The sequence below is a fragment of the Pezoporus wallicus genome, unplaced genomic scaffold (genome assembly GCF_028554395.1).
Source record: "Pezoporus wallicus isolate ANWC-B61680 ecotype Strahan unplaced genomic scaffold, APGP_CSIRO_Pwel_v1 contig_3817, whole genome shotgun sequence".
Taxonomy (NCBI): domain Eukaryota; kingdom Metazoa; phylum Chordata; class Aves; order Psittaciformes; family Psittacidae; genus Pezoporus; species Pezoporus wallicus.
This window is the reverse complement of record NW_026635157.1, coordinates 1,347,358-1,365,523: the sequence shown is the minus strand read 5'-3', so window position 1 is coordinate 1,365,523 and position 18,166 is coordinate 1,347,358. Positions and strand designations below refer to the sequence as shown.

Genomic DNA, 18,166 nt, shown 5'->3' with positions numbered 1-18,166 from the left:
GAGAATTTATAGCTCCTTGCACCCATATCTGAGTTGTCCTTTACATTTCTCTAAGCAGAATGGCAATCCAGCTGCCCACTATTCCAAGCAAACGTTTAAAGTCATCAAAACTATTTCCCATGATAAATACAAAATGAGAAACAATCAGTACAGCTCAAGTAACTTCTTAATATAAGGATTTGTCATAGAAACAATTTTTTTTTTTTCCCAAAGGAATTCCAAATGAAGTCTTAACTTAGGCTTTGTTTTACTTCAGAATCAAGAAAATACTTGTTTATTCTTGTGACTGATAATTAAATGCTTCATGTTAATCAAAATTCTACATTATGAGAAAAGAACAAATAGATTCCTATATCTATTTCCTCTGAGTTGAGATTTTCTTCTACCATTTCACTGTAAGTTATTGCGTTAGAGAACTTGAAGATGCTTTTGGATATTGTTGACTACCTGTCACCATAAGCATAAGTACTGGTGTTTATTAGTTCAGAAATTCTTTTAGGACATTCAAATATAAGACTTGAATATTTCTGGCACCTTTTTTTGCACAGTGCAGCATGAATCAGCCAAAATTCAAGGGAAAAGTTTCCTTTTATTGGGTTCAGAACAGTTTCATCTGTTGAGTAGATGGCATTTCAGGTGAAATTGTTTTATTTTATGCCAGTTTTTTATATTTTTTCCTTCTTCAGTAACATACAGTTCTTTTTTTTTTTTCTCCTCTTTGATCTTTTTGTCTTTTTATTCCTGTTTTGGTTTTGTTTGTTTATTTGTTTTTGTAGGTCACCATAAATAAATGGGAGCAGTTTGAAAGAGACAAAGAAACAGTAGTAAAATATCTCAATCAAGCAAGCTCTGCACTTGAACGTATCTTAAACTTTAGCAGTTTAGAGAGCCTCTCCTCAGAACTGGATCAGACAAAGGTATTCACTGTGTGAAATACAGGAAGTGAGATATCTTTCTGCCTTGCTTGTTAACATGTAGTGAACATATTGCCTTCAGTCTTTGCATGGATTCCCATTAATACTGGTGCAAATTGCGTACACAGAGGAGAGACTGCATAAACTGTTTATAGGTAAAAAGTTATTTTATGAAAATATGAAGAATTATTCAAGATCTGCATCTGAAGCACACATATGGAAGTTAAAATGACTTTGAGGACTTCCCATTTTATGCTCAGTAATCATCTGTATTAGTAAATTAAACAGTGTCAAGCACTAGCATATCAATATCTGTTGAGTGTTCTTTGGCAAGGTTGCGTGGACTTTCTATCACTTTTTTTGACCTGGGAGAAAAAGGAGAGGTTTCTGCAATATGGACGTGACCCATAACTTGTCGCTTGTCCTTAGTAACACAGAATTATTCAGCCTATTTTATTTACTAATGTAGAAGTAATTGTAGTGATTTGCTTTCCTAAGTGCCATGCTTTTCACACTGATTTACCATTTGATTAATCTGATACTAAATGCTACGTATCTTGGTTATGCTTATCCATTGTTCTGGGGTATAGATTTAATGTTTGTGGCAGAAAATAGTTGCTAAACAAAGTGAGAGTTCAAGCTACGAGATGCTGCAAAATCCTCTCTGTAAAGGGTAAGATCTAAAGATTAAATAAATATGCATATAATCCACAATTCACCAATAAATTTACTGAAAAGCTACAGAATAAATGGATTGGTTGAGCTTAAAACTTTTGGACATGCAGTTTCCCTTGCTAAATTTTCTTCAAGCTAGTTTGCTTGATTAAACATTTCTTAACTGCAACATGAAAGTAACTTTTTTCAGATACTGTTTTTATGTGTCTACACATTTAAAACCTGTATGTAGGAAACATACACTTTTTCCAAGCACAAACATTTGGGAAAAATATTTTGTGTAAATATATGAAACTGCTCATAGTTGCATTAATGTATCTTGCACCCTTACAGGAACTTTCTAAACAGACTGAAGCAATGGCAATGCAGGCTGAGAATCTGGTGAAGAATTCTTCAGAGATACAGCTTGGTTCAAAGAGCAAGCAGTTCCTTCAGCAGCAGGCAAAATCAATCCAAGAACAAGTGAAAAAAGTGGAAGCTACTCTTGAAGAAGAGTATGTTCTTAACAAGTCCTAATATTTATTATCCACTATAGGATTGTATCAGATTTCTAAAATACCTTATCAGCATTTTGTGTTGTCTCAGCTCTGTCATTTACAGCTTGCAGTGGCATAGCAACCAGGTTATAGTACCAAATATTTCATAAGAGTACGTACAAATAAAGAAAATAATTTTTTTATAATACATAAGTTATAAAACCAGCTAGTTACATTTAGCCTGTCACTTATCTTTAAGGCCCAGTCTTGAGAAGAAGAGTTAATTAAACTCATTCTTGAGGTACTAGACCCTTTAGGAAGAGTGCAAGTATGAGAACAGCACATTTACAATATTTGCCTCAGTTTCAGTATTCCACTTTGTTTATAGGAATGTCAAGAAGTGCCTTCATTTTAGCTAAATGCCCCGATTTTATTTCATGGGCAATATCAAAAGCTGCTTCTGCTGCTGCAAAGAACAAAGGCATCATATGCCAAATTTTGCTTAAAAATTCAAAGTTCAGACTCCGAGAAAATGTGGTTAAATCCTGTAACTGTTTTGGGTTTTTCTATCTGTAAGAATTTCATCCCTTTTCTCAAGTGAGTAACTGTTATTGAACTCAAGTTACTCAACTTCAATCGCTGCTATTTTTGTTTTATCTATATACACACAGATTCATATGTGTGGATGAAATTAGTATTTTTGCATATATTAAATCCAGTACACAAATCATGGATACTTGTGCCAATTCTGTAGCTGTCTTACTGGAATTACTATGTAGAATAATCTGACGTATAAGTTTAAGCAGGTATTACCACCTCTATCTGAATATGAGAAAACAGCAATGCCCCCATGATTAGTTTCCCCGTACTGACCATCGTTTTATAATCTGACTAATTTGGTGCCATTTTGTTCCCAATGTAAAAGAGCTGTTGTAAACCAGAACAACTAGCCTATGCAGCAGATGTAACTTTCTGATTATTGGTGGTCTAAATTTTACATAGCACTTTCTCCAACATGTTTCCATTTTTTGTCCATTAATTTCTCCATGATTTCTACCATATCTTAATGAATACTTTATACAAACTTTCTCCAACATTAGAGAGAAAACTAATTGACTTTTCAGTTCAAGAAATTCACCTGTCCAACAATGAATATTCACTTTTTAAATAATGTAATCTATTTTTAAATGAAAGCCATCATTGATACCGCCTTTTAATATAGATATGAAATAGGTTTTAGTTGAATGTATCGATTATAGAGAATGCCTTTGGTACTGTGACAGATAATAAAAAATAAATCCTTTCTGCAAAACACGCAAATATCTACAATTCTCTATAGTGAATCTACAGAACATATGATAAGCATGTAAGTTTACGTTGTAACTCACATAGTCAATAAAAATCTTGGCTGAGTAATTTAAAGTGCAGGTATTCCAAATACATGTGGTACATACAATACCAATGAACAGGAAAAGGGAAATTAAAATATGAGCAGCTCTCCATAGTTATCTATAGATTAAACTTAGTCCATCTGTTTCCCAAGTAGATCATGCATGGCTGTGCAGTGTGTTTGGGACTATATTCTTTACAGTCTATAGCTTCCTTACAACGATAAGGAAGGCAGATACAAAAGCAAAGGATTTTCAGTCATTGTGCCACTGATTTAGTCCCTCAATTCTGATTTCCAGCTGTATTTTCTTGGACTGGACTTGAGAGAAATATTTTTGCACATTATTTTCCTACAAATAACTTGAATACACTCTTGTCAGTAAATGGCTGTTGACATTGCTTTTTTTTTAATTAATTAAAAAAAAAAAGAAAAAAGGTGAAATTTTACATTTTTAGACTACATATTTTCTTAAAGCTTCCTCTAGCTTTAATGATGTGGAAAAAAGAAATTAAACCAAAAACTTTTTGACATGGAATGGTTTTTAAGGCTATATTTAAAGGAAAATGTATTTTGGAATTTCATAATATTCAGACTTCTCTGATGAAATTTTAATATTTTCAGTGAAATAGAAAATGCATGTTTTGCAAGCTGTGTATAGGGCCTGCATTAGCACTGGTTTCTTTACAATGATTTGAAAGGGGCAGAAACTTGTATACTGGAAGTCAGTGCTGCTAGGCCTTACAAAAATGTTATACTTACTTGTGACCAAAAAGAAGGGTGCATTGTTTGCTGTGCAAGATAGATGAGAATACATCACAATTTGTCTCTGTTTAACATACCTATAATGTATGTTTCAAAGAATATAACTATTAACTTTGAGGTAGCTGGGTGTCTGTTGTTGATTCTTTGGCTTGATATTTAATATTGCCTCAGGAAACACCAGCTTCCTATAAAATGGGAAGATTACTGTTATAATAAAGCAGTCAAGACTCTATCCACACCCACAATGTACTGGTTTTATTCATTCTGTTCTAGTGACTAAATTGCTAACATCTATGCATTCAATTATCTCAATTTTTGGACATCTCATATAATCAAAATTCCATATTATTTCATAGAAATCGTATTTATGTAACTTTTCATTTTCTTCCTGCTATAATGAGATTCTTGATGTACAGCTGATGAGTGAAGCCGTACTGTTTCACCTCTTCCTGTCCTCTCTGTGGCTAATGCAACTGTTTGAGTGCACAGTTTGAGTGCACAGTCTAAGAGAGAAGCATCAAGTTTGAATTTAGGCACACCACTCAGTCCTCTAAAATCTGGAGTTATTAAAATGACCCTCCTGTAGATTTAGTAAGTTACATTTTTATTCTAGCAAGAATATGGGCAGCTTCATTATATTAAACTGTTTATTCTCTCTAATTAATTTGGTTAATTTTAGTATTAAAAGCATGGAAATGGTGAAAAACAAGTGGGATCATTTTGGCAGTAATTTTGAAGCTCTGTCCATCTGGATAGCTGAACAAGAAAAAGAACTGGAAACTTTGGAAACATCATCATCTCCTTTGGACATACAGATCAGCCAAATCAAGGTGATTAGTTCTTGTTACGTTTAGCATTAAAAGCCCATTTGTCTGTCATTTTGCTAGAAGCCAAAGGGGAGAACAGACATTTTACATGTCTCGGAACTACCATGATAATGATGGCATGCTTTGTCCACAGATATACCTAGCAGTAAAGTTTTACATAAACCGAAGGAAAAATTCTTACAGGCTGCCTTGTCTTTTAGTGTTTCATTTACATATATGTAGCCTTTTTGTGTATGGTTAAAATATTTAATTTATACTGTTCTTATTTTTTGAGTAATCTCAACTGGTGTACAAAATAGCTACATAAATACAAGGTGTATAATGCTTCTTTATTTCAAATCATGCATCAGCTAGTGGATATAGAACTTGGTTTTAATCTTGCAAGCTAAAGATATAACTTGATTTATGTACCTTTTATTCTGAAACAATAAAGAAACTATTGCTCCTGATAGCTTGCAAAACTACATACCATTTATTTCTATTATATTTACTTTGTCTTAAATTCTGTGTACATTCCTGTAGATACACACTTAGTTTTTTTATTGCTAACTAAAGGTGCATATTGTCTTCAAGCATTGCATTTCAAGGGCTGACTTGATATCCTACTGCAAATAAAAATGTACCTTCTCTGAACCTGCATGTTTTTAAGGGGACAGAGTTTTTCATTATGCAGTGACCACCATCATTTTCTTTACTCTGTGACCTACTTGCTCTTCAGAAAGTGCACAGGTGTGCAGCTGCTTGCAGTCATGGACCAGATTGACACTAAGTATTTCCAAAGTATCCCATAAGGCGCTTGTTTCATGTGACAGAAAACAGTATGGCAGCAGGTTTTCCTGTTCTTAATCTCATCACATCTTTATTCTTAATCTCATCACATCTGTACATACACCAAATAAATAAAATCTCTCAATTTCATCAGTGAAGAATAAAATAATATTTGCGTTCTTACTTTGTTGCCATGGCAACTCAAAACCAATTTTCTTGTGAAGTAACATATACACACTTACCCACTGGCATACATTGTCATTTTATTTTGCTTTTCATTACTTAGGGAATAGGATTCCAGTGTTTAAGATAGAAAACAAGTACATCAAATTATATTACTATGCATACAGTGTAACAGTTCTTGTCTGTGTAAATGGAGCCTACTTAAGCCCAACTAGCCCATTCAGGCCAATTTCTCAGAAAAGCTGTTCTTTGCTGTATATGCAGATAAGCAGAAATTTTTACACTGCATTGCAAGTTTCTGAAAATTCCACCGTAACTTTTCCTCATTTAAACATCGTGACAGAGGGAAAATGGTCAGCAGGTAATATTTATAAACGTCTGAGTGAACAGACATGAAGTAGAGAAAATCCTCCAGTAAGGCCTAGGGTACATCATTGTAACTTAAGTGAACCAATGGGCTTTATGAACTGTGATACATGAAATGAGTCATCTAACCTCCGTGTATAGGCATAGCTTGAGGTCTTCTTCAGCAGCACTGCTTTGTTCCTGATTTTGAAGAATTAGTTATGTTTTGTTGTAAGTTTCCTGATCAGTTACTCTGTCACCACACTAACCAGCATACTTAGTTCATGATTTCTAGTGCAACACCATAGTAAGGAATATTGCAGCATGAGACATATGCATAAAAAATCCCTGATACCTTGGCTGAACAGATAAAAAACCTGGGGTCCGACAAACAGTTATCATACTGGTGATAATAGTCTACTCTTGGTGACATTGATTGCAAAACTCCAATGACTTCAGCAGAGCCAGATTTTCACCTACACATTTCTGCAAAGTTCCAGATGGAACAAAATAACAGTATTCGCAAGCAGTTACCATTGGTGGCAGACTTGGTGAGAGTTTGAAGGCCTCAATTATCCACCTTCTTTTATGTAACCAAGTGAATTTAACAGAATAGCGTGGGAGTAAAAAAGCGCTGCCTCATTTGTATCTGCTGCATTGTTAGATAATTTCAGCTTCAGGGCTGCAAATACAGTATTTTTCCTCAGCACCATATTCTCATGCAAAAAAAAAAGGATATTTTTTAATCTGAATTAATTCAGAATATATTGCATAAAGAGACACTGTAAATGCTTCCAGCTCCACATTTTTTCTGTACTGTCATCCTGCTAATTCTAGACTGAATTTTGCAGTAAGCCACTCCTGAGCTTTATAGCAGCAAGAAAAATACCATATTTTTAGCACAATTATAGCAGAAGGCGGGCACTTTCTGTACTTTCGAGAGTGCATTTTCAGGAAGGTTTTAATTGATTACATACATATCTTAACATTTTTAAGTTGGAATGCTATTGCCTATTTCAATCTCAAAGAGTAGTCTTTGCTCTTTCAGTTCCCTCCCAATGAGTGTTATTCACGGCTTCTGAGAAGAACTCCATGGACATGCTGAATCAGGAGAAATTAAAAGAATTCTGTTGTGGAAAAAAAATCTTCAGTTCACTGATGTTTACTTAATAGCCCCTGAATATGAAACAGTACAAGTTTCTGTCTTGGGTGTTGTAGCTTTCAGGTTTGCCTCCGTTTTGCAATAAAAACAAGTGCAAAATAATAGGAAACAGTTGCTGGCATACAGCTGACAAAATGTAAAGCCAGAGCTAGTTTGCCTTTATGCATTTACTAACTGATGTAGGAGGCAGCTGAAAAGTACCAAAAGTAGCATCACCCTTGTTTCATGATTTCCTATTTATACAGTAATGTGGTTCTTTATTTAATCCTTTGCCTGGGCCACATTCAACCTACCTCATAATGTAATTTATTTTATTCTTTATTAAGCCATAGAATTTTAAATTAGAAAATTAAAAGAATCTTTACTGGTTTTTAAATCGTATAATGTTTTATTTTGTAAGGGCTTAAAAACTTATTAAACACAAGTAATCACCTGTTAGGGTTCAGCTCCTTAACGGTATTGTTTACAGTTACACACTTACTTTTTCTCATCTTGTATTTATTTTGAATCTTTAAGAGAATTGTGTATTAATTTGCTGTGAAAATATGAACCATCTTGTCTGCTTATGAAAATATTCACCTCAGCCATTTCTAGTTGCTCTTTATAGATACTGGTTTTAGGGCAAGCTGTTTTCTAAACCTTTTCCAGTGCAAATTTCAAGAAAAAAAAAAGGAATTTACAGGTCATATTAGTTACTGTTGTAACTACTTATTTCAAGTAGTCAATGAACTCTCTTCTTATTTACTTTTTAAATGAAGAGTATTAGTAACTCAGGTAAAAGAATGAAGCAGAAAATAATGTTCTGATAATTAAAATCCTATTATTTACTATTTACTATTACTTTACATTTTAGGTTATTAATAAAGAAATAGATGGTAAAATAACTGGAATCTCAAAGCTAGAAGAGGAAGCCAAGTCTTTTTCCCAGTTTATTACCTCTGGAGAATGTGCACATATTAAAGCCAAACTGACTCAAGTCAAAAGGTATTGGGAAGAGCTAAGAGATCATGCACAGAGACTGGAAGGAACAATCACAGGGAATGCATCAGTGCAGCAGAAATACGAAGAAAGTCTTAAACAGGTAGATAATGCAAAATCTAACGGATTTTTTGCAGCAGTTTATACATTTACTCTTTATTCTTCCAAAATTGAATATAAAATATTATAGGATGGGCTAGAATACATGAGTAACTTCATAAAGTAATTGCAAGACCTCCCTGTGTAAATTTGTGCTTTGAATAAATTAAAAGGCAGGTTTAGGAAGACACTAAAATATACATGCTCAAAACATTATGCTTGCTTTTAGAAAACCTAAGTGATTATCCTTTATGTTGCACAAATAAACCACATCTATACTTCTTATAAACAATTTAACTTCAATAATCTTGGGTTGTTTGTAGGTCATAAGGAAAATAATTATTGTTATTGCCCCAGTCCTAAATAGCTGAGCACAGTTAGCATCTTGTGACTTCAAAGGCACTCAGCACTGTAAAAGCTTAGGATATAATATTCTCTTAGCACTAAATATTTAAAAGATTACACTTAAGGCATTTGTTATGCATTTCCTGCTGGTTTTAGACTCTCTGGTTTGCCTTTTCTTCATAGGTGCAGCAGACAGTGTCTGAATTTGAAGCTAAGCTAGCTGAACCTCTAACATCATGCTCTTCATCATCAGCAACATACGCAGCCCTTCAGGATTACACGGTGAGCGTGTGGCCAGAGATTCCTGACACAAGTCCAGGGAAACAGTGCCACATTAATCTCCTCACAGAAATGCCAATAACCTCCAGAACAGGGGCTGTCTGATATTACACCAGGCAGGGAGTTGGCAGGAGGCTGCAAGGGCTGCCTGTCACACTGGACAGCCATAGGGAAGGCTTATGCAGGCTTCCTCAGCTATTTCTTTGCACCATTTCAGACAGGCTTGGAGAGATTTTTTCCCCACTCTAGAGAAAGGAAAGCCTAAAAGCCTGAATTAATCCCTCAGTTTCTTGGTTTTATTTTTATGCATCTAAAGCATTATGAAAAATAGAGGATTTTTCATCAAGAAACATCTATTAGGCAATTTTTCCTCAAAGATTTTAATGAAGCTTGGATCTTTATAGAAATCTGTGATTTTTAAAAAAAATACCTTATTGGAAGTAATTTCTCTTGGACAGTGCATAGACTGGACAGAGTTTCAACTGACAAACTTTTATCTGTGATGCCAGAAATCCATGGGTGTTTGGGCTACTAAAAATCCATCCCAAATCCTGGAATTTGGTGTAGCATTTTTATCTGTGTCTATAAGTTTGTAATGTATTCTCCAACAAGAATCATTAATTTTCTTTCTAAGAAAATAAAAACTTTTATTCATACTGTTCTTGCAGTAAAATACATGTAATTTCTTCTGAATTTAGTGGTAACTACTTGTAAAGGCTATATTAAAGGAAGAACTGGCCTTTCTGCTTCAAAAAAGCTTGATACTCATAGAGAAAAAATATTTTACATACGGATCATTTATTCAGACAGCAAATGTAATCATTATTGTTACTGGCTTTTAAACACTTTGCATATGCTGAGTATGCAATGTAAACTGTTGTCCTTCCTATGGGATCACGATGAAAGTAATGTTTATTATTTAGTTTAAACATTAGCTGGTTGTTGCTGTACTATTCACCTTTCCTCTTACATATGCTTTCTTTCATGACTGTAATTATACTCATTACTACTGTTATTATTGCACACTTTTGATTTGGAACTTTAGTGGCCTTAATTCTAAAATAAAAATTTCATTTTGTGTTTTTTCTAACTAACTCATAGTACTACCTTTCAATCATTTCCATATGAACGAGTTTCCCATCTGCCTGGAAATGGCGATACTGTAAAGTCTAGTCAACTTCAGATGCCATTTCTGTAAAAGAAATGCTGACAAAATTTCACAGTAATTGTTCCCTGCCTCTCTCATATCATGACATGGGCTGCATGTCTGGCAGTCCTCACATGTTGAACTGCGCTTTTGTACTTACTGTACGTGTGCAAATTAGAGCAAATCTTAGATAAATATTAGGGAATTCAGAGCTTGTCCTAAATGGTCATGTCTCATGTCCATTCAGAAGATCTGACCCTTTTGTTGCTGACTTTTGCTTTTAACACTGTTCTTAGGAAAGATTCTCCCTACTACAGGCTATTTCATTGACATGCGTGGGGCATGTATCTAGGACAGATCTGAGTGAAATGTAAGCTATGCAGTGACTTCATGATCTGGTGGATGTAGCATCACTTCAGACTTTGAGTAGAAGTACAGATTTTTTGCATCATCATTACCATAGCTCTGTTGTTTATGCATCTCACCTCTGTTTCTTTTACATGTTCATTAGGACCTTTGTCATACTGTGGAAAAACTGAGCAACACTCTGGCCTCTATCTCAGCCTGTGCCCGAAAGGTGGCCAACAGAGAAAAAGCTGCTCAGGAGGTTACAGTATTACAGCAGAAATATGAAAAGGTGCTGGAAAATGCTAAAGAGAAACAAACCTTATTAGAAACTCTTCTGGCTCAGTGGCAGAAGTGAGTAGATTCTCACATCTGTTATGATGGACACAGAGACCTTGTGGTCAGTGTGTAAGACTGAGGGATGATTTGAGTTGGTAACTCTGAATTGTGGTTTTGTTAGGCAGGAGAAGGAGCTGTCTGTGTTCCTGACCTGGTTGGAGGGGTGTGAAGCTACAGCCAGGCCTTCCGAGCAGTATGTTTCTGCTGACAGAGTTAAACTGGAAAGTGAACTGCAGTCACTGCGGGTATGTTTCAACTGAAGGATTGTCCCCCTACATTTCCCTGTTTTGTTTCTGTGTCTTTTAAAGGATAGACTTGCTCAATTGTAGTCTGACAAGTCACTTGATTCTGGGCTTCAGAAATCTCCTAGGGAAGTGTTACATTATCACTGTTGTTATCTATCAAAGACAAGAAAATGACAGGAAAAATGTTATTTGCAAATATGCCGGCTCAAGAAAAATTATGCCCTGGTATAACCTGTTATCTGTCAAGGAAAGATATAAGTCTGCTTGCCAGAGGATACTTTCTCTGGAGAAACAATGCTACTTTCTTTTTATTGCATGTGAGGAAAGTTGCTCAGATGACAAAATGCTCAATGATTTGGAATTCACAAGGAAACTCTTGATTTCTGATTCTTTTAAGACACACAAGACTTTCATCCTATTCTAAAGTGTGCCTTCCCTTGGAATTTTTGCCATTTGTTTTTAGATTAATATAAAGCAGTTAGCCAAATTTTAAATATTTTGCACCCTCCAGTGAGTCCATAATTTCAGTTTTAAATATTACTGAAGAGAAGGAAAATTACTTTGGGTTTTGGTTTCCATGGTTGCTTGGGCCAATTTGTGACATTTCCTTTCAATTGGAATTCCTTACAATTATTGCTGTACAAAATACATTGCAAAATTTAGTCTTTATTTTAGCCACTTTCATCACACAGTAGAACTGTGTGGAAAGATTGCACTTGATTCTAAAGGAGAAAAAACCTCACCTATGGGTTTTTGTACTTACTGAATTACAGTTGCAGATTTAGCTGTCTGAGGGGTCTCAAGTCCTAATATGTGTTTGTCTCAATAAACCTCAGTTCCTCCAAGGATTTGACTGTACTCATTCACTTGTCCCAAAGTGGTGTACTGTAAATCCATAAATGATTTTTTTTGTAATTTTTATCATTTTACATATGATGCCATATTTAATCTAAAGGCTGTACATGCCATTGTTTTCCCAGGATTTGCGGGCAGATGCTGAGTCCCATGCTTCAGTCTATGCAAACCTATTGCAGTTAAATGAGTCACTGTTCCCAACGGCTTCCAGACATTGTGTGAAAACAATAAAGGAAAAATTTGAAGAGCTGGATAAGAGGTGGAAAGCTTTACCACAAACTGTTGATAAAAGGTTTGTGCTTCAGTCTGATTTTTACATGTTAAATGAGAGTAACCAATATTCAGATGAGGATTTTCAATACTGAATTACAGTTTTTACAGTATTACCATTAAGAAAACAAAGGTTTAAGATTCATATTGAACCCTGAGCTCCCAGGAATGGGGTGTGGAAAATCCCACAGATTTATCATGCTGTCTTTTTGGCGTAATCTCTCACTATTTTTCGTGATAGAGGATTTCTGTTTGAAGGAGTGTGGGGCAAGGAATGAAGATAACGCAGCTTTTCAGTTATATGCTTTATCCTGTGCGAAGCCTCAGTATTATCTTTTTAAACCCACTTTGGAGTTTTCATATGCCATGAATACTGTTGTTAGACAGCTGGCTCATGTTAGGCTCAGGAACACTGCTTCCTTTTCTGAAACGGTATGTTATCATATATTTAGATTCAATTGCTTTGGTGATGAACATACATATTTTACTGTTTGTAAAGGAGCTTAAGTAATAGACCCTGGTCAATGGCATAATCTTTGAGGTGATTTATCAATATGATAATTTTACAATATAATGATCTTGTACATAGTATTTTGTGTTGAAAATCATGTAGAGAAATTTCTAAGGGAAATGGAAAGTTAAATGACAAGGCTTTTTCTAAGGTCAAGGTTTAGAAGCTTACTTCTGCTAGGTACTGAGTACTCCTCTGGACACACTCTTCCTTTGAACTGTGTTCCTCTGAACAGACTTGACCCTCACTTACTTCAGTGAAAGTTGAACATGCAGTTGCTCAACCCCTGCCTAAATTAATGAGAATCTCATGTTACACGCAGTGTTGCAGATGATAGGGCAAACAGAATTGCTATGTCTGAAGACTGAAGTTTAGCTTCTGTCAATATCATTCTCTTTGCTGGGACTACTCCCCATGAAGAAAAGTTGAAGAACATACCTTGATTGTTTGGGGCACTTCTAACAGCTGATAGGAATAAAACAGTGGAAACAGGAAAGAGCCGAAATGATGCTTCTAGGTGTTGTGTTGATGTCCATTTAATAAACCAACAAGGCAGTCATCACATTTGGCACATAAATGAACATTTCCTTCATTCCTTCCACCTGGCATTGATTTTAATGCTGTCCAGTCAGCTGTGGTTCTGATTATGGGAAGTGATTAATTTACATCAAGTGCTTTCATATTTACATCTGATATCCTGTAGGATCAACTTCCTTCAATCTCTTGTTGCTGAGCATAGGCAGTTTGATGAGCTCCTGCTCAGGTTTTCAGACTGGATTAAGCAGTTTCTTACTGAACTACAAGCCACTTCAGAGATAAGCACAGCTGATCAACAACCAGCTGCATCTCACAATAAGGTAAACTTTTGGATGTAAATATTAAACACAGAGAAATTGTACAGTGTGTTCAGCTAAATACTCATCTAAAACTAGCATGAGGTCATTTATTTGTTAGAGAACAGACATGGTGTTGCAGTCACATACAGATTTCTGTTATTTGACCAGTTTAAAGCAAAACTGTAAAACTGAACTGTTCTTACTGAAAAGCCCTCAGTAGTACTTGTTTTGCTTGTAAGTTTAGTATGAAAATGTTTTCTGAGCTTTTGATTGGAAGAAGAAACCCATCTCTATTTTTTTATTTTCCCATAGAACCACTCAATGGAAGTCGAAAGTAAGAAACAGCAGCTACAGAGTCTGAAGGAACATGTAGATAGACTGTGTTCTTTCAGTAGCCCAGAAGACCAGCAGACATTGCAGGGAAAGACTGAGGATTGCTTTCAGATCTTTCAGGAGGCAAGTCAAATAACTAGCCAAAGACAAGAGGCTCTGGATCAGCTGCAAGTATTCCTGGAGCTCCATAGTGCTGCATCAAGGGTGCTCCACCAGCTGAGGCAGACAGTGGAGAAAACAGGAAATATGGATAAAGCTAAATCTGAATTACTGGAGAAGGAACTCAATAATGTAATTCAAAATCTTAACAAGCTGGAATCTATTGCCATCAGTTTGGATGGCTCGCTTACTAAGGCCCAGTATCATCTAAAACATAGCGTTTCTGAGCAGAGGACTTCCTGCAGGGCTGTGGTGGATAATCTGTACTTAGAACTAGAGGCAGTTCAAAACCTGCTGGGAACCAAACAGAGTGAGGCAGAAGCTCTTGGAGCTTTGCGAAGATCTTTCATGGAACATAAAGAACAGCTCCTGAGGAGTATTGACGATATTGAGGAAAAGGCTGACAAGGAGGGCCTGAAGGAGGCAACACTACAAGCCCTCCAGCAAAGGTAAAAACAGTATTAATGCTTGAGATTGGTGCTTCTTCATTTGCTTGCAGTCTCTAGATTTTTTATTATGCATTGGAGGCCTGTGTGAGTTTTCTGCCTGGGAAAATTGCCAGGCATTCGTGAGTTCATACATCTACTTAATAAAATTTTGTAAATAAGTGAGCCGTTTGGATGGAGGGAGAACATGAGCAGAACACTTAGCAAGTGCTGCTAATCTTTTATCTTGCAAGAACAGTTGAGAAAATCTTTGTCTCATATTTTGTCCAAATGAAACATTTGGGTATTTCTAATAGCTCCAAATAGCTATTAGAGATCCGATATAACTTTTTTGTACTTTTACAGAATTATAGACTGTACATGTGCTGAAGGAAAACACTATAATAAAGTATTTATATAAATATTTGAGTATATTTCCAAGTCACCGTGTGAGGTGAAGGTATATGTATATCTATATAATTGTAGAGATTTTGTAGAAAAATTGCAATTTCTACAAAATTGTAGTAAAATTACATTCTGAGCCCAGCTGTAGCATAAAAAAATCCAGGTAACACTTTTTTTTCTGAAGATAGCGTAGGAAATGTTAGAAAAAGGGAACTTGGTGCATAGTAACAGCAACTGTTTCAGTCTTATTTTGTCCTCCTTTCTCTTGCAAAAAAGTGAAGCTAAGTAAACTTTAAACCTGCCTTTTAACTTGCAGATTAAGAATCTTTAACCAGTTAGATGAGGAACTGAATTCTCACCAACACAAACTCCAGTGGCTCATGGACAAAGCAAAACAAATAGCCCAAAAAGACATTGCACACGCTTCTGAGATTGACAAAGAGATAAATCGGTTAGAATCTCTGTGGGAGGATACCAAGAAAGTTATACATGAAAAGTAAGTAGATCTTAGACTTAAGGTGACAAATGAGAGAGATCTTTTAGTGGGGGAAAGAGTCCTCGTTATTTGCATTTAATATCTTCTTGTCATATTAATGCCAATAAAAAACAGGGCTTCTATGTTAAATACTGAGTAGAAGATAAAACAGTATAAACCAGGATACTTATGATTATACTATTAATAAAGCCACAGACAAGTCCTCAGGGCAGTGCTTATAGATATACTGGGGTTTTAGTTGCATGTTATTATTTACTCTCCTAACATATACATTGAGATACATACTGTCCTTCTAGCATGTATTTTCCTTCTCTGTTGAATATGTATTTCTGACAACCCCGATATTCAGTGGTCCTAAATCATTCTTAAAAGGTCTGTATGCCTGCCCAAGGGACCATGCTCGTAACAATCAATGTACAATCAGTGATATGACAGTTTTGTATATCAATCAAAGTCGATAAAGAAGTAAAGAAGCTAAAGAAAGTTTAATCTTACCTTTTTTTTTTTTTTGTCTTATTTCCCTCTTCATCATCTTTAAAGAAAACTTCAAATGTTCCTTTTTAAATTTGCAGGGTAAAGTTGAGTGCTGGATTCATTCAGTACTACATCATCCTCAATGTACATAAATTTTGTCTGTCTTTACTTGGGCTTCTATTTACAAAAAAAACAAAACGAACCAAAAACTGTATGTTAAAGGAGCAAGTTAAAAAAATGAGCTGTGAGTGCCAGCATCATTACAGTGTGGTTTCCAGTCAGTAAGTTGCTAAACTTAGGAAGTGAGAAGCATGAATTCCAGTATCAACCAGGCTTTTGCTCAAGTCTGTTGCTTTGATATATGATATATATGCAATGGTGATCTATATACTGGCTCTTCAGTGAAGTTATTTGTGATGTATGGACCCACAGTGATTTGCAAAACTTAAATATTAGTATTTTATTAGCTGCCCAAAACACGTTTGTCACTCCATCCTCATTTTCCCATGCTGAATCCCTACATCATACTCTCTTTCCCTCAGAAACATGACAGCAACTGATTTTAACACAGCCTTTTCACATTACAGAAAGGAGCAGTCTTGCATTCTTATTGATCTGATGAAGGAATATCAGAGCTTGAAGACAACAATAATGAAAGTCATAGACAGTGCTGATAATGCTTCAGTGATCAAATCCATTTGGAAGGACCGTGAAGACATCAAGCGAACTTTATCAAAGGTAATTATATATATTTTCATTTGAGGTATTTAAAGGATTTAGATGGGGTTTTTAAAAGTTTAAAGGTGCCCTTGCTCTGTGTTTTAAGCTCCTTGAATCTACTGTCAAATCTTGTCACACTGACATTCAGAGTTTAAGTAGTACCGATTCAGATAAGGAAATAATACCGTACTTTTTAAGCATTTGGCAAGATCCATTAATGTGGTTTTGATGGTTGCTATTTACAGTTTTAACACCTAGAAATGCAAAATGTTAATTTATGTGGAAACCATAAGTTATCTGGTCCTTATATAAAGTATTTTGTCCTTATTGGTCCTTATATAAAGTATATTGTGAATATACAATGATACTTGTATATGATACTTATACTATGATAGTATAAGAGGGTATTTCCAGTCAACATATTTTACTGTTTTTTTCATATTGGGTAATTTTTTTCATAGAATAAAGTCAACAAAAGAAGGGTTATGTGTGTCTCTTTCTCTAAGATGACTTATGCCATGGGGTACAATGTTGATACTAGCCATTGAGCCATTGAGATAAGGAATTTGGATCCTTGCACTCTATTCATTTCACTGGTGCTTCTAAAATTCTAAATTCTGCTATCCATCAGCCTGTCAAGATAACCAGTTCTGAGTTATATTCTTTCCTTTCATTCAGAGAGTAATTTCAAGCCTAGTGAGCTCTTGACTAAAAATTCTTCAGTGTGATCTGTATAAACCTCATTCTAAACTGTGTTTATTTATGGCATTTTGATAGTAGAAATTTTAACTAAAACTGAAAACCAGATCAGAGCTCAACAGTCTAACAAAGAAATGCATTTAGCTTCCATATAATTCCCCTCCTTAATGTGGGTCTTGGAGAGTGGGGAATTCCCTGTTCCAATACTGGCCACATCTAGGCCTGAAGGAGTTGGAGCATAATAAATAATTTGCACAACTTCTACCATAACAAACAGGCATGGCCACATGGCCCTAGTGCATCCAGATTAGTAGCTTACCTCTAATGCTGATCACTAATAGTTCTTAAAGAAAAAAACTGAGATGCTTACTATGATCCTTTCTCAGTATTTTGTTACATCTTCAGTGACAGTATTTTAGAAATATTACCCTACATCTAGAATTGCATCTAGGCTTTGTAGCTCTGAAGATACTAATTTATTTCTGAATACATCTGTACTTTCATTTTCCAGACTATCTAGGAGTGACAGGTTTTACAATTCTAAATTTTGTTTGCAACACCCTCTGTTTTCCCTGCTGTAATTCCAGAACTTATTTTAGATACTAGTTAGTCAATGATGGGTTCTTATTATTCAATTTATACATGTAGAGTCTGAAGAATGGGAAAAATAAAAATACTTTTTTTTTTAAAATATGTCCCAAGTC

General features: G+C 35.2%; 1 protein-coding gene across 16 annotated transcripts in view; it reads left to right on the top strand.

Annotated features, from left to right (window-relative positions):
• The window catches only part of SYNE1 (spectrin repeat containing nuclear envelope protein 1), a 291,594-nt gene that overhangs the window by 104,651 nt on the left and 168,777 nt on the right, over positions 1-18,166 (top strand). For all 16 annotated transcript variants that reach the window (XM_057405922.1, XM_057405914.1, XM_057405992.1 and 13 more), the window contains 12 exons: positions 777-917; positions 1,923-2,083; positions 4,897-5,047; positions 8,356-8,583; positions 9,108-9,206; positions 10,862-11,049; positions 11,156-11,279; positions 12,260-12,426; positions 13,619-13,772; positions 14,064-14,692; positions 15,390-15,569; positions 16,631-16,781. In XM_057405922.1, coding sequence (XP_057261905.1) covers positions 777-917; positions 1,923-2,083; positions 4,897-5,047; positions 8,356-8,583; positions 9,108-9,206; positions 10,862-11,049; positions 11,156-11,279; positions 12,260-12,426; positions 13,619-13,772; positions 14,064-14,692; positions 15,390-15,569; positions 16,631-16,781 — 2,373 coding nt within the window. The remainder of the gene's footprint in view (positions 1-776; positions 918-1,922; positions 2,084-4,896; positions 5,048-8,355; positions 8,584-9,107; positions 9,207-10,861; positions 11,050-11,155; positions 11,280-12,259; positions 12,427-13,618; positions 13,773-14,063; positions 14,693-15,389; positions 15,570-16,630; positions 16,782-18,166) is intronic.